The 18,693-nt window shown below is 64.9% G+C and overlaps 1 protein-coding gene across 2 annotated transcripts; it reads left to right on the forward strand.

The window, feature by feature from the left end:
- Positions 1-616: 616 nt before the first annotated feature.
- Positions 617-18,131, forward strand: CHRNA4 (cholinergic receptor nicotinic alpha 4 subunit). 2 transcript variants are annotated; one of them, XR_007472153.1, is made up of 7 exons: positions 617-2,104; positions 3,590-3,741; positions 6,918-6,962; positions 7,063-7,172; positions 10,544-11,885; positions 14,576-17,638; positions 17,767-18,131. XR_007472153.1 is itself a non-coding variant. In XM_004282347.3 (6 exons), the coding sequence occupies exons 1-6, from the start codon at positions 1,435-1,437 to the stop codon at positions 14,699-14,701; spliced, it is 2,445 nt and encodes an 814-aa protein (XP_004282395.2). In that variant the 5' UTR covers positions 617-1,434; the 3' UTR covers positions 14,702-18,131. The 2 variants fall into 2 exon arrangements, 1 of the variants encoding a protein (XP_004282395.2); XM_004282347.3 differs by having other exon boundaries at positions 14,576-18,131.
- The last annotated feature ends 562 nt before the right edge of the window (positions 18,132-18,693 follow it).

The raw sequence follows: 18,693 nt of genomic DNA on the forward strand, positions 1-18,693 counted from the left end.
CAGCCCAGGAGGTCGCCCAGGGGGCAGGGCAGACCCTGGGGAGCTCCAGTCTGTAGGGGCACAGGCCAGCCCTGGGACATGCTATGCCTGAGGCCGGGGAGGCCAGGGTGCAGACCCTGAAGCTGGAGGGCCCGCTTGGAACCCCGGTAGTGACTGCATCACCTTGGCACGCGGGTAACTCCTCTGTCTGCGCATTTCCTCACTGGGACACACAGGTAACCGAAGGGCCTGCCTCATAGGGCTGCTGTGGGAGCCGTGCCTCAGTGGCCTGGGCCAGCATCTAGGAAGCCCATGGACAGGGTGAGGGTGACCGTCACTGTTGACACTGGCCACTGCTCAGGGCCAAGCTTTTGGAAAGCTCTATTTATAGGCACCAGCCAGAGTGGATAGACAGCTCCCGAGAGGGGAGCCCTGGAGGCCTCAGAGCAATTCTGTGAGGTGTGATGAGCTAAACCTGGGACCAGAGTGCGTGAGAGCTGGGGGAGGGGCAGGAGAGCTGGGGGAGGGGCAGGAGAGATGGGGGAGGGGGGAGAGGAGGAGAGCGGAGCCAGGGGAGACCAGCTGGGAGGGGCGGGGGTCGGGGGCTGCGGAGGGGCGGGGCCTTCGCTGACGGAAGCTGCTGCCTTGGGACCAAGCCTGCTACTTGCCGAGCATCGCCTGTGAGGGGCGGGGACGAGGGGCTCGTGACCCGCATTCAGCCCCCTCAGGGGCGGGGCGCCGACTCAGGAGGAGCGCGGGGGCAACTCCAGCCCCTCTTTCTCTGCCTTCATCCCGGGACCCGAAGTCTCGGTTTGGAGGCTGGGTTCTCCCCCCACCGCCCCCGCAGAGCCCCCGGCGCACGGCGAACAGGGATGGCTACGGGGCTCGCGTTTCTGCGGAGCGGCGACGAGTGTGTGCGCCGCAGACTGTGGTTCCGCCGCACAAGCGGCCCCTCCCGGCCCCTCCTCCGAGCACCTGCTGCTCTGCCGGCGGTCACCTCGACCCACCTGAGGGCGGAGCCCCTGCCGGGTCGTCCAGCGCGCTGCCCGGGCATCTCGGTTGCGGCCGACATTGTTCAAGACTAGTCCGGGGGCGCCAAGGGTGTGTTCTCCAGGCACCTGGGCCCGAGGCGCTCCGCGGCCGCCCCTCAGCCGCTGCCCACCGCGCTTGGGATGGGGGCTGCCCTCACGCCGACGCAGGCCACCCACTCGCAGGCCGCGCAGAGCGGGGGGCGGCGGACACCGGCCCAGGCCGGACCTGGAGGCAGCAAGAGGAGGATTCGCCCGGGGCGGGGGCGTTAGGGTCCTCTCCGACCCCGAAGGGCGGGCCGCGGGGCCGAGGCTCCCCTGGACGCTTCCCGGTCCGCCAGGGACAGGCCGATGGGGGTGGACTGTGTCCTGAACGCCTGGTTGGGGAAGACCTGTGATTTCCAAACTGCAGAGCGGGGCGGGGGTGATGAAGTTGACCAGACCGTGCGGGGCTCCCCTCCTGGCGCCCGGAGACCCTGGGTGCGCGTCCTCCCTCCAGGCAGGCGTTGGAGGCGCTGGGCTGGGGACGGGGAGGGGGTCAGTGTCTCGTGGTCCGCGAACCAGACCGCGCAGGGATTCCCCAGACGCACGCAGTGACTACCGGGCCCCCACTCGTGGCTCGGGCACGTCCCCAGCCGCAGGAGGTCGAAGGAAACTTTGGCCCTGCACGGGCAGAGTGCAGCCTCCGCGCCCCCTCTCGGCTCGCGGTCCGTTCCCCCTCCTTCCCCCTCCGATCCTCGCCCTCCTTCCCGCTCCCTCCTCCTCTCTCTCCCCCCCTCCTCCTCGCCTGCTGGAGGCGGGCAGGTCCGGGCGGGGCCGCGCCGCTGAGCCCACAGCCCCGCGCTCCCGAGGCGGTAGCCGCCGCCGCGCCCCGCGGGAGAAGCGGCCGAAGCAGGCCCGGCGGACGGAGCTGCCCGCGCGGCCCGGGGGGCATGAAGTTGGGCTCGCGCGGAGCTCGGAGCAGGGGCGCGGCGGGGCTGGGAGCCGCCCGCATCTAGAGCCCGCTCGGTGCGCCATGGAGCTCGGGGGCCCGGGGGCGCCGCCGCCGCAGCTGCTGCCGCCTCTGCTGCTGCTGCTGGGGGCCGGCCTCTTGCCTGGTAAGTTTCGGGGCGCTAGAAGGACCCTCTTTCGCCCGGTTCAGGGCGGCCTTGGACCTCCGGAGCCAGAGGAAGGGAGGCTCCTGGATGCGGTCCCAAGCCGCGGGTGTGCGCAACGGGGCAGCCGCGGAGGCTACCCCCACCCCCACCCCCCCTCCAGACGCAAAAGGCTGTCCTGCGGCGAGGGCTGAGCCAGGCAGGGTTTGGGTGGGTGAGGGGGATGCTGTTTCAAGAGCTGGACCCAGAAGCTCCAACTTGGATGGAGAGAGGCGCGGTCCATCTCCCCCCTCCCCCACCCCCAGTTATCCATTGTGCCAAATTTCCTTGCAGACTGCATGGTGCCTGCCCACCTCCCCCCTGCACCGGGGTTTAGGGAATCAGAGGGGTGGCCTCTGCCCTTGGCAGGGCCCCACCCAAACCTGCTCCCCCAGGCCCACTGGGACAGGGGAAGTTCTAGCCCCCCTGCTCCCCGTTCCCTGGGAAGCCACCTTCCTATTTCAGGGGTGAGTGGAGTGTAATTCTCTGGCCTCCCCAGTGAGGAGTAGGCTACACCTTACTGTCAGAGGGACCAGGCTGGGGCTCTGGGTTGGGAGTGAAGGGTCCTGGGGGTCTAGGACTGATCCCAGGGGTGCTTGTGGATGCCCTCCTAATGTCCATCCGTGACTCCCAGGTGAGCAGGACCGAGCTGAGAGGAGCAGAGCGGCAGGGGTCTCCTGTCCCCCTCCTCAAACCCCCGCCCCCCCATGCAGTGGTCCCAGCGAAGTCGCCCAGGAGTGGCAGGGAAGCCCTCAGGCCACAGACTGGCTGATGGGCAGGGCTGAAAGGGGGGTCGCCTCCCCAGGCTCACTCCAGACCTGATCATCGAGGGCAGGCTGTGTGTTCGTCCAAGAACACAGGGTGCCAGGTTCATTGTCGGGGTTTGCACTTAAAGTACCCCTTACATGTCAAAGCACGTTTTTTTCTTGGGTGATTGCTGGCGGATGCCACAGCCAGAGGAAACAGGCTCTCGGTAGCTGGACCCTCACTCTCCTTTCTCCATCTCCCTTCCTGGGTCTGCCCCCGCTGCCCTCTGCCCCCTCCTGTCCTGTGGTTACCCCCACCTTGTACTTCGAGGCAAGGTTCTCGAAGTACTGAGAACTGCTGGTGGCTAGAGATACAGTCCCTCCCTCCCATAGTCACAGCCTGATGGGGACGCTTCCAAATCAGCCCTTATCATACCGGTTATCTACTTTCATGGTGAGGGGTACCATGCTAGGAAGGCTTCCCTGAGGAAGTTACAGACCCCCTTACAGACCCAGGGGGTAGGGGAGAAACTGCGGCTGGAAGTAGGGCAGCATGTGCAAAGGTCCTGAGGTAGGAGGGACGTGCTGTGAGAAGCTGGAAGAGAGCCCAGGTGCTGAGCACGGCCTGGCAGGAGGCCCAAGGGGGCATCCTGGACGGCCACCATCCCCTGCCCCTGAGCCGCGCACCTGCTGGTCCCCGCAGTGAGCAGCCATGTGGAGACCCGGGCCCACGCGGAGGAGCGGCTGCTGAAGAAACTCTTCTCCGGCTACAACAAGTGGTCCCGGCCCGTGGCCAACATCTCGGATGTAGTGCTTGTCCACTTTGGCCTGTCTATCGCGCAGCTCATTGACGTGGTAGGTGATGAGGGGGTGGGGTGGGGGGCAGTGACCTGAAGGGAGCACCCGTGTCTGGGAGGGGCTGGCCTGGAGGTGGCCCCGGGGCTGGCGGGGGCAGGGGGGCTGTATGAGCTGGGAGGGCCGCATCGGAGCTGCACATGGACTGTGTGTGCCCCAGCCCCGCCTTAGCCCAGAACACACGCCTAAGCAAGCCGGGAGGCAAGGCAGGTTCTGTGCGACACCCCTAAGCCCTGCGCTTTCCATGTAGAAAAGCTCAAAGGGCCAGATTTGCAGCAGGGGGTCCAGGCTGTCATCTTCAGAGGCAGAGAGCAGAAGTACCTCTGTGGGGCCAGTGGCAGAGTTTAGGGCTTTTGTGTAAGTCGTGCTACTGCGTGGGGTGAGGTGAGGCCGTGCGGCACCCTGGCAGCACCCGGACCTCCACCTGGTTCGGATGTGTTTCCCTTCCTGGTTGGGGACCAAGGCAGCTGCTTGGAGGAGGGGTCCAGCCTCTGAGTAGCCACGGCTCTGGAGGGGCCGGGGCGTCCATTTGGGGTGGGAGCCCGTCCTGTGGCTGGGTGGTAGCTGCGCAGCCTGGGGCAGGGTCCCAAGGGCCTTGGAGGGCGGGCTCTGGCCTGGCAGGGAGGGCGGCCTCTGGGAGCCTGGTTTGCTGGCCACGAGGAGGCCCAAGGCCGCCTGGGTTCGGGCTGGGGTCTCCAGCCAGCTCTGGTTCCACAGAGGGAGCCGTGCAGCTGCAGGAGGCTGTAGGTCTCTCCAAATGCCCACCCTACGCCCCTGCCGGGACCCCAGCCCCAAGTGGGCTCCGTGAGCGGGGAGCCACCAGTTTTGGAGTCTGGAGGCCCTGGTTCCTGGCTCATGCCAGGTGTTGGGTGACCCTCAGGGCCCTGCTTTGCTCACCTGTGAAATGGGATGAGTGTGACAGCTCCATCTGGGGCTGAGCCGGCCACATCCAAGGGGCTCTGGGAGGTGGGAGGGGCGGTAGCCACACTCACGCGGACAGAAAGGGCCACGCTTGGGCCCCATCAGCAGAGCGACCCGGTCAGTCCCCCTGCCCCGGCCTGTGCCCTCAGGCCTCCTGGAACCAGGCCTTAAATTCTTCCCGCAAAGTACTCCTGGCTGGGGCGCAGTCAGAAGACAACTCAGGAGGGCAGGGGTCCCGACCCACTGCATTTGCAAATGCTGTTCCCAGTGGCGGCTGTGGCTTCATGTTCTGGGTCGGCTGCACCGTGGCCGGCCCCCTACCTGAGCTCCTGGGGCTGTCTCATCCACCCCCCTGCCACGTCGCAAAATCCGCCCCGCATCACCGCTTTTCCCCGGTTTGCCCAGGAGAGACAGCCTGTAGCACACCAGCTCCGAGACACCAGCGAGGGACCCACCCGAGGCCCCGTGGCAGCACCAGGCAGGACAGGAGCTGCTCCCAGGCTCTGCTGTCCGCAGCCACGCTGGCCAAGGGCACTCCTGCACACGCGTGTGTGCTGACAAGACGTCCTTGCCCATCTGGGTGCTGGTCGTTTGTGGAAGGGGCCGCTTCCCTGCCCCACTGTCTGTGGGGCTCGGGTGTTTGCTGCAGGTCTGTGCCCCGGTGCAGAGTGCTTGTGTGTGTGAGTTCACGCCTGCAGAGGAGGCTGGGGAATTCCTGGGCGCTTCTGGGCCCCGGCTGGCGTTGCAGGTGCTGGAATGCACAGAGGGCCCCTCAAACGGGTGCCTGGGGGGACAGCTGCGCTGGGGGGGCGGCTGGCACGAAGGGGAGGAGGCCAGGCCCAGCCACCTAGAAGCTTGTTCTGAGCCTGGGGGTGGGGGCTGGGGCAGAGCCTGGCAGCCTGTCCCCAGGGCGGAAGGGCAGGGACGTGGTGATGGGGGCCGCACCGCGGGGCTGCACTGCCAAGGTCGAGGTCGTTGGACGTGGTGTCCGGGCCCCACTCAAGTCACACTTACCGTCAGTGTCCTCTGGCAGCCCGTCCCAGGTGGCCCCGAGAGAGAGCAGGACCAAGGGCGGTGCCTGGGCCGCAGGAGATGTCCCCTCCTGTGAGCTGGCTGATGGGGGCTTGTCCCCTGGGGGAAGCAGGAGGGGAGGCTCCCAGGGACACCAGCTCACACCCCCGGCCCTGGGCACTTTGCTTGCTTGACCACCCTTGGTTTCTTTGGCCTCAGCAGTCGTCCCAACGGCCTGTGTGTCCCTGGTCTGGGGCAGATGGGGGCAAAGCTTGGGCCATCAGCAAGTCGGGGAAGGCTCGTTCAGGCGCTGCTCCCCACACCCTGTGTCCCGTGTCCAGTCCCTCTTCCCCCAGGGAAAGAGCCCCTGCCTCTCTGGTCCCCATGGGCTCCTTGCTCTCTGAGGGGACCCCCCCATCAGCTGCTGAGTGTCCTGCCCCAAACTTTGGTCAAGGAGCCAGCCCCCAAGCCCAGCTGCCCTCTGAGTGGGCTGGGTGTGGCCGTGGTCCCTGGAGGCTGGTTCAGAGTGGGGTGTGAGGACCCCTACGTCCCTGCACGGAGCCTGGCGGTCTTCTCCAGAGGCCTCCAGCCTCTGCTGGGCCTGACTGCCCGTCCGTGACCCCGGGAGGGCTGTGAAGTCGGGGGAGGTGCAGAGGCCAGAAGGAAGCTCACAGCGTGTGTGGTCCGGCCCTTCTCATCTGGACAGATGCCCACTCAGTGACCTGGAGAGGGGCCTGCTGGGTCTCCTGCTCCCACCTCACCTGTTTTAGCCCCTCACCTTCAGGTCCTGAGGCTCAGGCCCTGGGGGGCAGTTTGGCCAGTGAGTGTGTTGCCCTGGTGCAGCAGGAGGGGCAGACGCCAGCTAACCTGGAGCCCATCCTCAGGGCAGCTGCCCCGCCAGCCAGGACGGAGCAATGCAGGTGGGCAGGCCCAGCACGGCTGCCTGGGAAGGGGCGCCGTCTCCCTTCTCCTCAGACCCTTCGGTCGCTGGAAGGGGGGACGGGCCTGGCCACGAGTGAAGTCAGTTGAATGTTATCCTCACTTTCCTTCTGGCCCTGAGTCCCCTCCGGGCCCGCCATCCTGGGCTTGGTTGCCTCCAGGGACAAGGCGCTCACTCCCTCCTGAGGTCCCCCACTCTCCACGTTCAGCCCTGGCCCATACTTTTGGGTAAGGAGACTCGGCCAGAGAGACGTTTCCTGAACCCGAGGGCGTCACAACCTGCCTTCTTCTCGTTTGTGTCCTAGGATGAGAAGAACCAGATGATGACGACGAATGTGTGGGTGAAGCAGGTGAGTGGGAGGGAGCCCCCACTGCCCCCCCGCCCCTCCCTCCCCCGCCCCTCCCCCCGCCCCTCCCCCTCACCGCCCCCCCCGCCCCGGCTTCCCCCAGGAGTGGCATGACTATAAGCTGCGCTGGGACCCCGCTGACTACGAGAACGTGACCTCCATCCGCATCCCCTCTGAGCTCATCTGGCGGCCGGACATCGTCCTGTACAACAAGTGAGCCCGGGGTTCTTAGCCGGCAGGATGGCAGGTGCCCGGGTCCAGCCGTGCTCCGGCCAGCAGCTCTTCCAGGGCCGGTGTGAGCAAGAGGCAGGTGGCTTGTGTGGGCTGAGGGCGGGCTCGGAAGCAGGAGGAGTGAGTAAAGGAGGGTGAGGAGGCCTGGGGTGTGGGGGGCGGGCCCATGAGCGGGCAAAGTGGCAAGGAGACGGGGTCCTGGGGGCAGCAGTGGCGCCTGGGGGCTCCGTCCCTGCCCAGGCTGGGGCAGGGGCCTCGGTCACTCACGGGCCGGGAAGGGGTCTGAGCTCCTCCCAGGATGACTGCAGGCCCTGCAGCTGCTCCCCCTCAGGCTGGAGTCCTTTCCAGAGTCAGTCCCTGTCTGGGGAAGGTGGGCCCTGCACACGCAGCGGACCGCGTCGGGGAACAAAGGCCGGGAGGTGTAGGGGAGGAAGCCCCATGCCGGCTCGCTGCCCGCGCCCCCGCCCTCCTCCTGCCCCTCTGTCTGTGCTCGCAGTCTCCCCAGACCCCGCTAACCGCACTCAAGCAAACAGCCTCTATCTGGGCCGCTGTCCCTGGCTCTGAAGTCTGATCTCCTGGAGGATGTTTCTGTGCTGGGGGCCGGGTGTTAGGGGCACGGCTGTGGCAGACACTGGGCTCCAGAGGCCGGGGTGTTAGGGGCGCGGCTGTGGCAGACACTGGGCTCCAGAGGCCGGGGTGTTAGGGGCGCGGCTGTGGCAGACACTGGGCTCCGCCCAGAGGCCGGGGTGTTGGGGCGCGGCTGTGGCAGACACTGGGCTCCAGAGGGCTGGCGTCCTTGAACTTGTCCTTTCCCGGGATCCTCGAGGTGTCCCCGACCTCGGGGCAGCCTGGTGCCCTCCCGCGTCCCCGCGTCCCCGCTGTGTCATTGCCGGGCCAGCTCACCCTGAGCTGAATCCACACGGGCAGATGCAGACTCGGGCCTGGGTGGCGGCAGTTCCACAGCACTTACAGCTACAGCCAATGGAAGCACTCGGTCCCCTCTGGTCCCAGCCGTCTGCCCAGAGCCCTGCCCTCCCCCCAAGACCTCAGTGCTTCTGCACAAAAGCCCTCCTGGGCCCCCAGGCTTGGGCCTGACCTACAAAATGCTGCTGTTTGATTAAGAACGACTGGGCTTCTCTTCCAGCTTAACTGATTCCAGTAATGGCCGTGGGAGAGCGGCCGCACGTGGAGGAGATGGGTTTCGGGGCTGCATTAAGGGGGGGCCGCTCGGGGAATGGAAGGCGGGGCGGGCTCTCCGCTCTCCCTCTGCAAGCTGCCCGGTCTGATCCTGCGCCCTGGAGTTCTCCAGCCACCCGGGCCCCCCGGGTCCACGCTCAGCTCCCCCAGCCCCCTGCCCCGCTGGGACCTGGCATGGAATACGCCTGCGTGGCTCTTTGATCCAGAACATAGGTACCAGGGTCAGAACCCCGGCACCCAGGGGGGCGTGGTCAGGACTGCTCTGGGAGCCGTACAGCCCCTGGGACGGCAGCCCAGGAGTGGGGCCGCCACCCAAGCCCCCTCCTTTTCTGGCCTCCTTACCAAGACCCCTGGGAGGTAGCGGCATGGACCTCCAGCTTCTCTTGGGAATGGAGATCGGCACCGAGGCCCGCTCTGGATGGGGCTGGGCACGGGTGAGGACAGACCCCAGAGCTGGTGGCTGACGCTGGCCGGACGGCCACTGAGGAGGCCTGTTTCCAGGGGCAGCGGGTAGCTGACGGCCAGGGCCGCGTGCACTTGAGTGAGGCTGAGCGGTCAGCGCAGGCTGCTGGGCGGGGGGAAGGGTCGGGGGTGCTTTTCTGATAGCTTTGGGGCACCCCTTCAAGGCTGGAGGGCGTGCACGTGAGGCCATGCCACCACTGGGGGCTCCCCTGCGTCGGCCTGTCAGCCAGAGGGTCTCACGTGGATGGGCGTCTGCGGCCCGGAGCAGGGACGGGGCCAGCCGGCTCGGGCTGCCCTCCTCCCACGTGCGCTGTCATGCGGTCCCGCCGTCCACACCCCTGGGCTTGCTGGGGACACAGGAACCAGCTGTGGGGGGGGCGGGACTTCGTGCAGCGGTGACAGGTAGTGACAGCGTGCCCTGGGGAAAGCTGCTTCTTCCTGGGGCTGCGCTAGGCGCCAGGTCCCACGTGCAGAGCCCTAGGCCCTCTGAGGACCTGGCCGGGGCTGATGTGCCCTCCGCTCACGAGTGTGAAGACACGGGCTTGGTGACTAGCGTCCGGTGGCCCTCAGTGCTGGGGCCAGCTGTCTGGGGGGGTGTCCTGGGGGGAGGGGGCGAGGTCTCCCATCAGCGTTTCAGAGCCGAAGCGGCAGGGCTGCTGGAGGGGCTGGGGGAACGGCTGCCACCTCAACCGGCCTGTGGGCACCACGCACGGTCAGCATGGGCAGCTCAGGCCTATGGGCACCACGCATGGTCGGCGTGGGCAGTGCAGGCCTCGTGGGAAACAGGCCGACAGAGGGGCCTCCGAGGCCCAGGTGACACCCACTCAGGACCCAGACTGGGGACCGGATGCTTCCAGCTGCAGAGAAGAGAGTGGCTGACTCTGGAGGCAAGAAGGGCTCTCGGGGGGCCGTGAGCAGGTGTCCCTGTGTCCCCACAGCCGGCTGCCTCACCTCTCGCGGTGTCAGTGTGCCCCCCTTCCCACCATGGGTGTCTTTGGTGGAGAAAACTGAGGTGGACGTCACTGTCTGGGAGGTCCAGGGCTAGGGCTGCAGGCTGGGCACTCTGCCCACGAGGAGAAGGGCTGGGACAGCAGCCCCTCGCTCTGTTGCCCATCCCGGTCTGTGGACAGGGCACCCCAAGGCCGAGGGAGAGGCAGGAGGGCTGAGGGCCTGGGGTCCATGTCCTGCCTGGGGTGGGCCCAGACTGGTCTTTGCCTCGTTGGGCCTTGGAGTCCTCACCTGTGCGGGAAGGGGGGTCCTGCCTCTAAGCTTGGGGGGGTGGGGTCAATGGGGAGAAAACACCAGTCTGGAGCACGAGAAGGTGGCCGGACAGGTCCGACTTCTGCCCAGCTCTGGGGTGACCGCAGGGGACGAGCTGCCCAGGGGCCACTTGTGTGCCTGGGGCCCCTGATGTGGCGTGGACGGCCTTTCCGGCCCCCAAATAATCACGGTCATCACCACCATCAAGCTTGGGCGTCAGGCGCGATGTGGGCCGCTGAGACGGTCTCCACGGAGCATTGCCCCCAGGGTAGGGGTGGTGACAGCGATGCGGGCAGGGGAGCAACGAGCCCAGGGCCGCCCCGTCCTGGGTGAGGCCACTGCGAAGTGGGGGCGCGTATGGCGGGCAGGGGAGAAGACAGCTTCCGGGCCGCGGGTGCCGGGCACCTCACCCACGCTCTCTGTCTCCCACCCAGCGCGGACGGGGACTTTGCCGTCACCCACCTGACCAAGGCCCACCTCTTTCACGACGGGCGGGTGCAGTGGACACCGCCGGCCATCTACAAGAGCTCCTGCAGCATCGACGTCACCTTCTTCCCCTTCGACCAGCAAAACTGCACCATGAAGTTCGGGTCCTGGACCTACGACAAGGCCAAGATCGACCTGGTGAGCATGCACAGCCACGTGGACCAGCTGGGCTTCTGGGAGAGCGGCGAGTGGGTCATCGTGGACGCCGTGGGCACCTACAACACGCGCAAGTACGAGTGCTGCGCGGAGGTGTACCCGGACATCACGTACGCCTTCGTCATCCGGCGCCTGCCGCTCTTCTACACCGTCAACCTCATCGCGCCCTGCCTGCTCGTCTCCTGCCTCGCCGTGCTCGTCTTCTACCTGCCATCCGAGTGCGGCGAGAAGGTCACGCTGTGTGTCTCCGTGCTGCTCTCGCTCACCGTCTTCCTGCTGCTCATCACCGAGATCACCCCGTCCACCTCGCTGGTCATCCCGCTGATTGGCGAGTACCTGCTCTTCACCATGACCTTCGTCACGCTCTCCATCACCATCACCGTCTTCGTGCTCAATGTGCACCACCGCTCCCCGCGCACGCACACCATGCCCGCCTGGGTCCGCCGCGTCTTCCTGGACGTCGTGCCGCGTCTGCTCTTCATGAAGCGGCCGTCCGCGGTCAAGGACAACTGCCGGCGGCTCGTCGGGTCCGTGCCCGAGGCGGCCGGAGCCCCGCGCTTCTGGCCGGAGCCCCGGGGGGAGCCCGAGCTCAGGAGTAGGGGCCCCGCCCCATCCCCGACCCCGTCCTGCGGCCCGGACCGGCCGGCCTGCACGTCGCCCTCAGACCAGGCCTCTGCTCTGCGGCCCTCAGAGGCCGAGAAGGCCGGCCCGTGCCCCTCGCCTGGGCCCTGCCGCCCCCCCACTGGCACCCGGGCCCCAGGGCTTGCCAAGGCCCGGTCCCTGAGCGTCCAGCACGTGTCCGGCCCCAGCGAAGTGGCAGAGGGCGGCGTGAGGTGCCGGTCCCAGAGCATCCAGTACTGCGCGCCCCGAGAGGAGGCCGCCTCCCCAGCCGACCGCCCGGCGGACGGCTCCCCTGCCTCGCTGACCACGGCCCCCTCGGCCGAGCTTCCGCCCCCAGACCAGGCCTCCCCCTGTAAGTGCAAGTGCAGGACGGAGGCGGAGGCACCAAATGCCGCGCTCAAGGCCCCCGGCGCCGGCACGCCACCCCAGCCCCTGTCGCCAGCTCTGGCGCGGGCGGTTGAGGGAGTCCAGTACATCGCAGACCACCTGAAGGCGGAAGACATGGACTTCTCGGTAAGTCCGTGCCACGGCCGTGCTGGACGGGCCCCGCTGCCCTGTCCACTCTGAAGGAGGGGGTGGCCGGTGAAAGACCCAGAAACCAGGTCCCAGAGCCGCTGCTCAGCTGGAGGCCCCCCACCCCCACCCCGCCGTCTGCTCCCTCTGCCCCAAGCCTCCGAGACCAGCGGGGGTCCCTGCGGTGACTGAGTGGCTGGCAGAGAGCAGAGTGGATCTCGGGCACCCCCTTGGGGCTCCAGGGCGCAGGGAGCCTGCAGGCGGGGGTGGGGCTGCCAGCACCATCTGTACCTGGTGAGCGCCTCCCCCGATCTCGAGCACCCCCCACCCCGCCAAGGGCTCCCGGAGAAGGACTGGCGGGGGGGTCTGGGCCCTGGGGTTGGGGTGAGAGGGGCTGAGAGGAGACAGGAGGGGGCTGAGTGGCCTCAGCGGCCTGGCGGGGAGAATTCAGGCCTGGGACACAGCCGTGCCTCTCTGGCCGGCGCCCCTGTGCCCAGCTGGGGAGAGGGCGCCCGGGGTCTGGGTGGGCAGGGCGGGTGCTCAGACATGGCTGAGACTCAGGGCCCCGTGGAGCTGGTGGGGGGTGGCAGTGGGGCTGCTCCCCGAGGCTCAGGCTCCACTGGCCACGTCGTGGGTGCCTGTGAGGGTGGGTCCAGGCTGGCGGCCGAGCCCCAGTTCAGGGCATGGGCAGAGACAGGTGGGTAGGGGGAGGGCACTGGTCAGTCAGCCTGGTCATTACTGGCTGCTCAACCTGGGCATCGGTTATGCTGCGTTGACCTTGCCCCGCATTAGCTTCTTCTTGCCCGTGACATGGACCCTGGGTGCGGGCGTGACACTGCTGTCCCCTCCCTGGACCTGGGGGCGGGTGTGACACTGCCGTTCCCTCCAGGAACCTCCTGGTCCCTTTGCTTTCTTGGGAATGGCCCGTGATCGTTTTCCGGACATGCGTCTGTCCCGTGGCTGGGCCCCGCCTCCAGCAGTGAGCCGGTCTCCCTGTACCGGCTGGTCATCCCCCTGAATCCCAAGGGGCTGTGAGGCCACCTGGGGGTTTCTGGAAGGTTCCATCTTGCAGCCAGCTCTTGAGACGAGAGGACCTCTGGCTCTGGTGAGGGCTTGAGGGCCTGCTGAGCAGAGACTGACGCCTTTGAAGTGTCACCAGGATCTCGGAGGCCCAGCGGTCCTCAGCACAGGGCCGGCCCCTCATCCCCAGACCCCTCCACCAGCATCGCGGGCCTGGCTGTGGCGACCTGGTTCTGGTTCTGGGCATCGTCCCCGGGCTCTGGGGAGCAAAGTGACTTCACAGGAACCAGCCTGGGATCCGGGCTGGGGCAGTTTTGTCTGCGAGCCTTTCATCCTGGGAGGAGGGGCGGTTTGAAGGGTAGCGCGGAGGCCGCGCGCCGCGGGGCTGCTTCCCAGAACAGAGGGTCCTGGTGCTCCCTCGCTTATAGTGACCCCGTTTGCTCTGGTTTCCTGACAATAAACTTTGGCTTAAAACCATCAGGACGCCTCTGATTACTTTAAAAATCAGGGCACGAAACAGCAGTGAGAAGTCTTCTTTCCCTCGACGGCCCCCAAACGGGGTGTGACAAGCCTGCCCTTGCCCAGGCCCATCAGACCCACTGGCGCCTGGCTGGCCTGAGCCTGGGGGCCGCATCCTTTCTGGTCACTCAAGGGCTGACAGCTGCCCACCCAGGACCCACCTGTGGCCTCCCTGAGCCTTTGCCGTGGGGTCACACCAGGTGGAGGCCGGGACCTGCTCGCACAGTGTGGACGTGTAACCACGGCCCATCCTGCGCCGCCCTGGGCCTCAGGGTCCCACCTGCAGACGGGATGGTGCAGTCACCTTCCTCGTCGAGTCCAAGGCAGCAACCACAGGTGCTGCACTCAGCGTGTGTGCACCCACTTCAAGCCCGGGGTCCCCGCTCGCCCTTGCATGGAGCCCTCTGCCCCGGCAGCTGCCCGGCTCAGAGGCAGCACAGGGCTGTGCCCTCCTTCACATGTGACCCTCGCCCTCAAGCGGCTTTAGGGACAGAGCCGAGAGACCCCCTGACCCATGAGGGGCTCAAGCCACATGGGCAGCCGGCCGTGAGTGCCACCCCCGGGGCAGGGGGCAGGAGTGAAGGGCAGTTGGGACTCAGCTGTCACTCCTGGGACGCCGACCACCGTGGAGCCTGCCCTGGGCTTTTTGTTGGAGACCAGGCCCCGTTGCTCAGGCTGCTCCTGGCTCTTGCCCTGCACAGCCAAGGGGCTGTGGGTGCCCCCTCCCTGCGCCTCACTTGCCCACCTGCAAATGGGGGTGTACTGGCTGGTCCCCACGGTGCCGCCAGCTTTAGCAAACCCAGAGCACATTGCACTGTGACAGTGCGGACCCTGGCATCCCTCCAGAGGCACCACTACCATCTTGGAGCTCAGGCAGGTGAAGTCAGGTGGGGCTACCATGCTGGACCCTGTCCCCTGCAGTGGCTCTGCGTTCCAGCCCCCGTAGAGGGCATTGACCCCGCAGCCCACTGCTTCTGAGCCCGGACTTGAGGTGGACAAGCCGTTTCTCTGTGGCCCCTTTCCACCTCTCACCCCAGTACAGGTGTGCCTGTGCCCTTGGAGGCCAGGATAGGAAGAGAGCTTCTAGAAGGTTCGCGCTGCGGTGAGGCCTGAGGGTGCAGCCGGGAGTGACCATGTGTGTCTGTCCGCAGGTGAAGGAGGACTGGAAGTGCGTGGCCATGGTCATCGACCGCATCTTCCTCTGGGTGTTCGTTCTCGTCTGCCTGCTGGGGACGGTGGGCCTCTTCCTGCCGCCTTGGCTGGCCGGCATGATCTAGGGGACTCCCCGCACTCGATGCGATCATACCACTCACCAGATTGCCCCCCATCATCTGTCTGCTGTGAGATGGCCTTGGAAGCTGCCTCCTGGGGACCTGCCCGGGAGGCTGGTAAATGCCTGTCTATCTGCAGGGCGGCGTATCCGGAGCATGGTGACATGATGGCCTCCCGCCAGGACGCACGTCTGACCGCTCTCGGCAAATGTCCCAGCAGCCCTGACTGTCCCAGGGCCACGCCCCGTGGCCACGCTCAGCCCCTCTCAGCCCCCAAAGCCCCTCGTCCCTGTGGGATCCCCGAGGCCCAGGCACTGAGCCAGGCCTGGCTGCCTCTCCCACCCGGGCCTGGGGCACCCGTGGGTCCTCAGACCTGCTCTCTCTGACCCCAGAGGCGAGTCAGCAAACATTCGAACCTCATTTGCCAGGGGAGGGTCCAAGCAGGGATTTTATCTTGGTCTGTTCTGAGTAGATTAACGAAAACCCAGACTTTGTGCCTGCGGGGACTTGGTGACGGAGTGATGAGACGTGGTCCTGCTCGGGAGAATCCAGTGGCAGGTCCCCCTTGGGTGAGGGTTCCTCAGCCCCAGGGAGTCCAGATGTCTGCCTTCCAGGGGTGCCGGGGTCTCGGGCCAGCACTTCGCAGGGGCCTGTGATGCCCCCAGACCCCCGTGGGCCCTGGTACTTTGTGAGGGACCCAGAGCCACGTTCAGGACTGGGCTCCCCGACACCTCCCGTGGGTTCCCCTCTGGGGCATAGACACAGGTAGGACTTCCCTGACACAGTAGCCATGGTGATCTGGGGGGACCCGAGGACAGCTCATCTGGCCGACTTGGAGACCCTCTGGAGTGTGGTCCCTGGGGGTGGAGCCCCTGAGAACATCAAGGGGGTGGAGGGGACCCTCCACAGGCCTCCCCCCAGCCCAGGAGCCCTACATCACACCATGCGGGGGCTGCCCTGCCCGAGGTGGTGGGGGGAGGTGCGCGGGCAATGGCCCTGGGGGCCCAGTGTCCCCCCACCCCAAGGCTAAGCGCTGGGCGGCACCAACAGTGTCCCTGGAGACTCTGGGGAAACACCAGCCCTGGGGGTGGTGTCGGGGTGGGCGAATGCTGCCCCCCATCTTCTGATTCTTCCAAACCTTCAGGCTCCAGGTGCCAAGGCGGGTCCTGGACAATGTGGCCCCTCCCCCAGGAGTGGCACCTGGGTGGGGGGCCCCCCAGGCCGAAAGAATCGCTCCCCTTTATGGTCAAGCTCCCACCTCCCCAGACCCCATGCATGGGGGGTGTGGCTGGCAGGTTGGAGCCGGCCCCCTTGGAGCCCTGGGTCTCCCCACTCCCCAGGCTGTGCCTGGGTCCCGCACAAGGTGCTGGGGAGGATGGAGTGAATAATTTAGTGAAGTTCAGAGATGCTGCTGTAGAGGTGCAGCTGGAGGGCAACGCCAGGTCGGAGGAGGCTGGAGCCTGCAGCCCCCCCACCCCGCCGCCTGTGAAGCTCGGGACGGCCCCCTGGACATCCAGGCCCCCATCTGCCCATCTCGGATCGGCACCTGCCTCCTGGGGCCATTGGGGCACCAATCCCAGGATGCTGGGGGAGAGCCCGGGTGGGCGTTCCCCAGGACCCAGGACCAGGCGGCGGAGCGGGGGAGGGCCAGGCCCCCGAGGACGCAGCCAGGACGCAGATCTCAGATGTCAGCGCCTCAATCCTCCTTACGTAAGCGGATCCAGCGCCAGATACGGGGCAGCTGTGGGGAGCCCTGGGGGTGCCCAGCTGCAGATGCTCTTTTCTGGGTCGGGAGACAGCAGGAGCCCCAGGGATGGGGATGCTTCCCTTTTCTGGTTTCCGCTTTTTCTGTTTTTTGAGACCCAAACACAAGTCAGAAAATCTGCACACAGAGTACATGGCCCACATTCCCACCGAATTAACCATGACCGCTACTGTGCGGTATTTGCCTCCAGGTTTCTGTTTGGTTTGTTTTGATTGACATGAAACTTACCTATGACAAAATGCCTGGTCTTACGCCCTCAGATCAGTGAGTTTTACTAGATTCGACCCCAAGGCCCCCATCCCCCAGAGCCCCCTCCAGCCCCCTCCAGCCTGTGCCCCGGTGGCAGTGATGGCTCTAATTTCCTCACCAGAGGTGGTCTCTGCCTGTCCCTGACCTTGGTGTGAGTGGAACCCCCCGTTCTCAGCCTTTCTGTTGTGGTCTTCCACCAGGTGTGGTGCGGTCAACACCCACCATGGCTGTGTCTCCATCCATAAACAGTTTTGTCGTTATTTGCTGAGTCGTGTTCTTCTGTCCAAATAAACTAAAGCAAGTCTGTGTCTCTGTCACCTGTGCTGGCCTCTGTCCGGTCATTCTGACTCAAGCCACTGTGTGTAGGTCCCACTGGGTGTCCTCCTCCTTTTAGCGTTGACTGTGTTTCATTTTCTGTGTCTTGTGATGTTTTGACACCTTGGGGGCCTCACACACCTGGGAGAGGGTTGTTTCAGCACCATTTTTTGAAACACTGACCCTTCTACATTAAAATGCCTAAAAACAGTTTCCTCGTATATTTTCCTTGCTTTTTAATGGGTTTTTGGTCCAGTGTGGGTTACTCCATCACGGCTAGAAGTAGAAAGCAATCTTTTGAAGGGTTAAACTCCCCGCTCTTCGTTGTAATTTCTGCTACACTGGGATATGGTTAGGCCATCTCTCTGATTTTTCTGTTTGCATGTGTTCTGTCCCTCTACATACAAGAAGACTTGATCTCGTTGGCTAATCTTGAAGGTTATATGTTCAGTGTTTTCCCTGCTGGCGGCTGCTCCTAACTTAAAGAGTGTTGGTGTCTTTCAAGAGCTTAACAAGATGATATGAAAACTGTCTCCATCATGCCTCCCACCTCCAAAGAAAGCAAGCACCTCGGCTGCCTCAGGGATTCTGGAACAGCCTGGAATCCAGTCTAGGTTGCCACCGATGTGATGGTCTGGGGAGGGCTTGACGATTCTGTGAACGGCGAATGTCACTAGGGTTTTACTTACCTGGGATTTTCCGTGTATCGGGCCTAAGTGCTGGTTACTTTCCCTTTCTGCAGAAAACGTCACCAACCAGATTTCGAAGAGGATCCCCTGTGACGCGTGACCTGCCTTCTCAGACTCTGTGGGCCTCAGAATGTATTTTCACGCTGTTCGTTTCAGTAGTAATTCTGCTGGGCGTAAAATTCGAGCCTTTCCCCTTCAACACTCTGAGGTCATTTCCCCCACCTTTTGACGTAGGGCGACTCTTGTCTTTTTGTAGAAAAGCGTTTAAAGAATTTCGCCACCGTCTTTGTTTTTTTGCATCAGTGAATCTAAGGGTATGTTTTAAAAGTCGGTCCCACTTCGCCCTCTGAGACTTTCCATCTGGGATTTTAAATCCTTCTCTAATTCTCAAATCTTTAAAAAAGTACTTCTTTCAACATTCTGCCCCCTCCATTGACTTCCTGTTTCTTCTTGGAGACCCTCATGAGGATGCAATGCTTTTTCCATTTTTATCCTCCCCGGAGCCCCTGGGTGGCTTCTCTCCCCCGAATCCCACAGCCTGTCTGAAGTTGGGCCCGTAATTACTGAGCCTGCCTCACCGACTTTATTTCTCCTTTTGTTTCCCACGCCACGTTTCCTCGCACCTGTTCATTTCAGCTCCATGTTATTACTACCCGTCCTTCCCTCTTTGAAGATACTGTAATTTTAAATTAATGGACGAGAGGGGACCCGCATTCGCCTTCAACTCCCGAGACCTGCTCGGCGGTCGTGCGGCTCACATGTCGCGTTTCCCGTTAACTCATCTCCCAGACCCGGGAGCAGCGCTGCGCGTGTGAATGTGCGGAAGCACGTGTGCCCACGGGGGAGATGCATGCACGCGTGTGTGTGCGCGCGGGGAAATTGGGGAGGGACGTTTACTGTCCTGTGAGGGCTTCATGTCAGCCCTCGAGGCAGCTCAGACCGTAAAGGGCCAGAGGCGATGCAGGGGCCAGTGCCCACTC

The sequence above is a fragment of the Orcinus orca genome, chromosome 16 (genome assembly GCF_937001465.1).
Source record: "Orcinus orca chromosome 16, mOrcOrc1.1, whole genome shotgun sequence".
NCBI lineage: Eukaryota > Metazoa > Chordata > Mammalia > Artiodactyla > Delphinidae > Orcinus > Orcinus orca.

What these genes read in the sequence shown, in the direction of transcription:
- CHRNA4 (XM_004282347.3), top strand. Translation starts at nt 1,435, where the DNA reads ATGAAGTTGACCAGACCGTGCGGGGCTCCCCTCCTGGCGCCCGGAGAC. An exon ending in GGGGGCCGGCCTCTTGCCTG is followed by an intron (nt 2,105 to 3,589) that starts GTAAGTTTCGGG and finishes TGGTCCCCGCAG; the next exon opens with TGAGCAGCCATGTGGAGACC. An exon ending in GACATCGTCCTGTACAACAA is followed by an intron (nt 7,173 to 10,543) that starts GTGAGCCCGGGG and finishes TCTCCCACCCAG; the next exon opens with CGCGGACGGGGACTTTGCCG.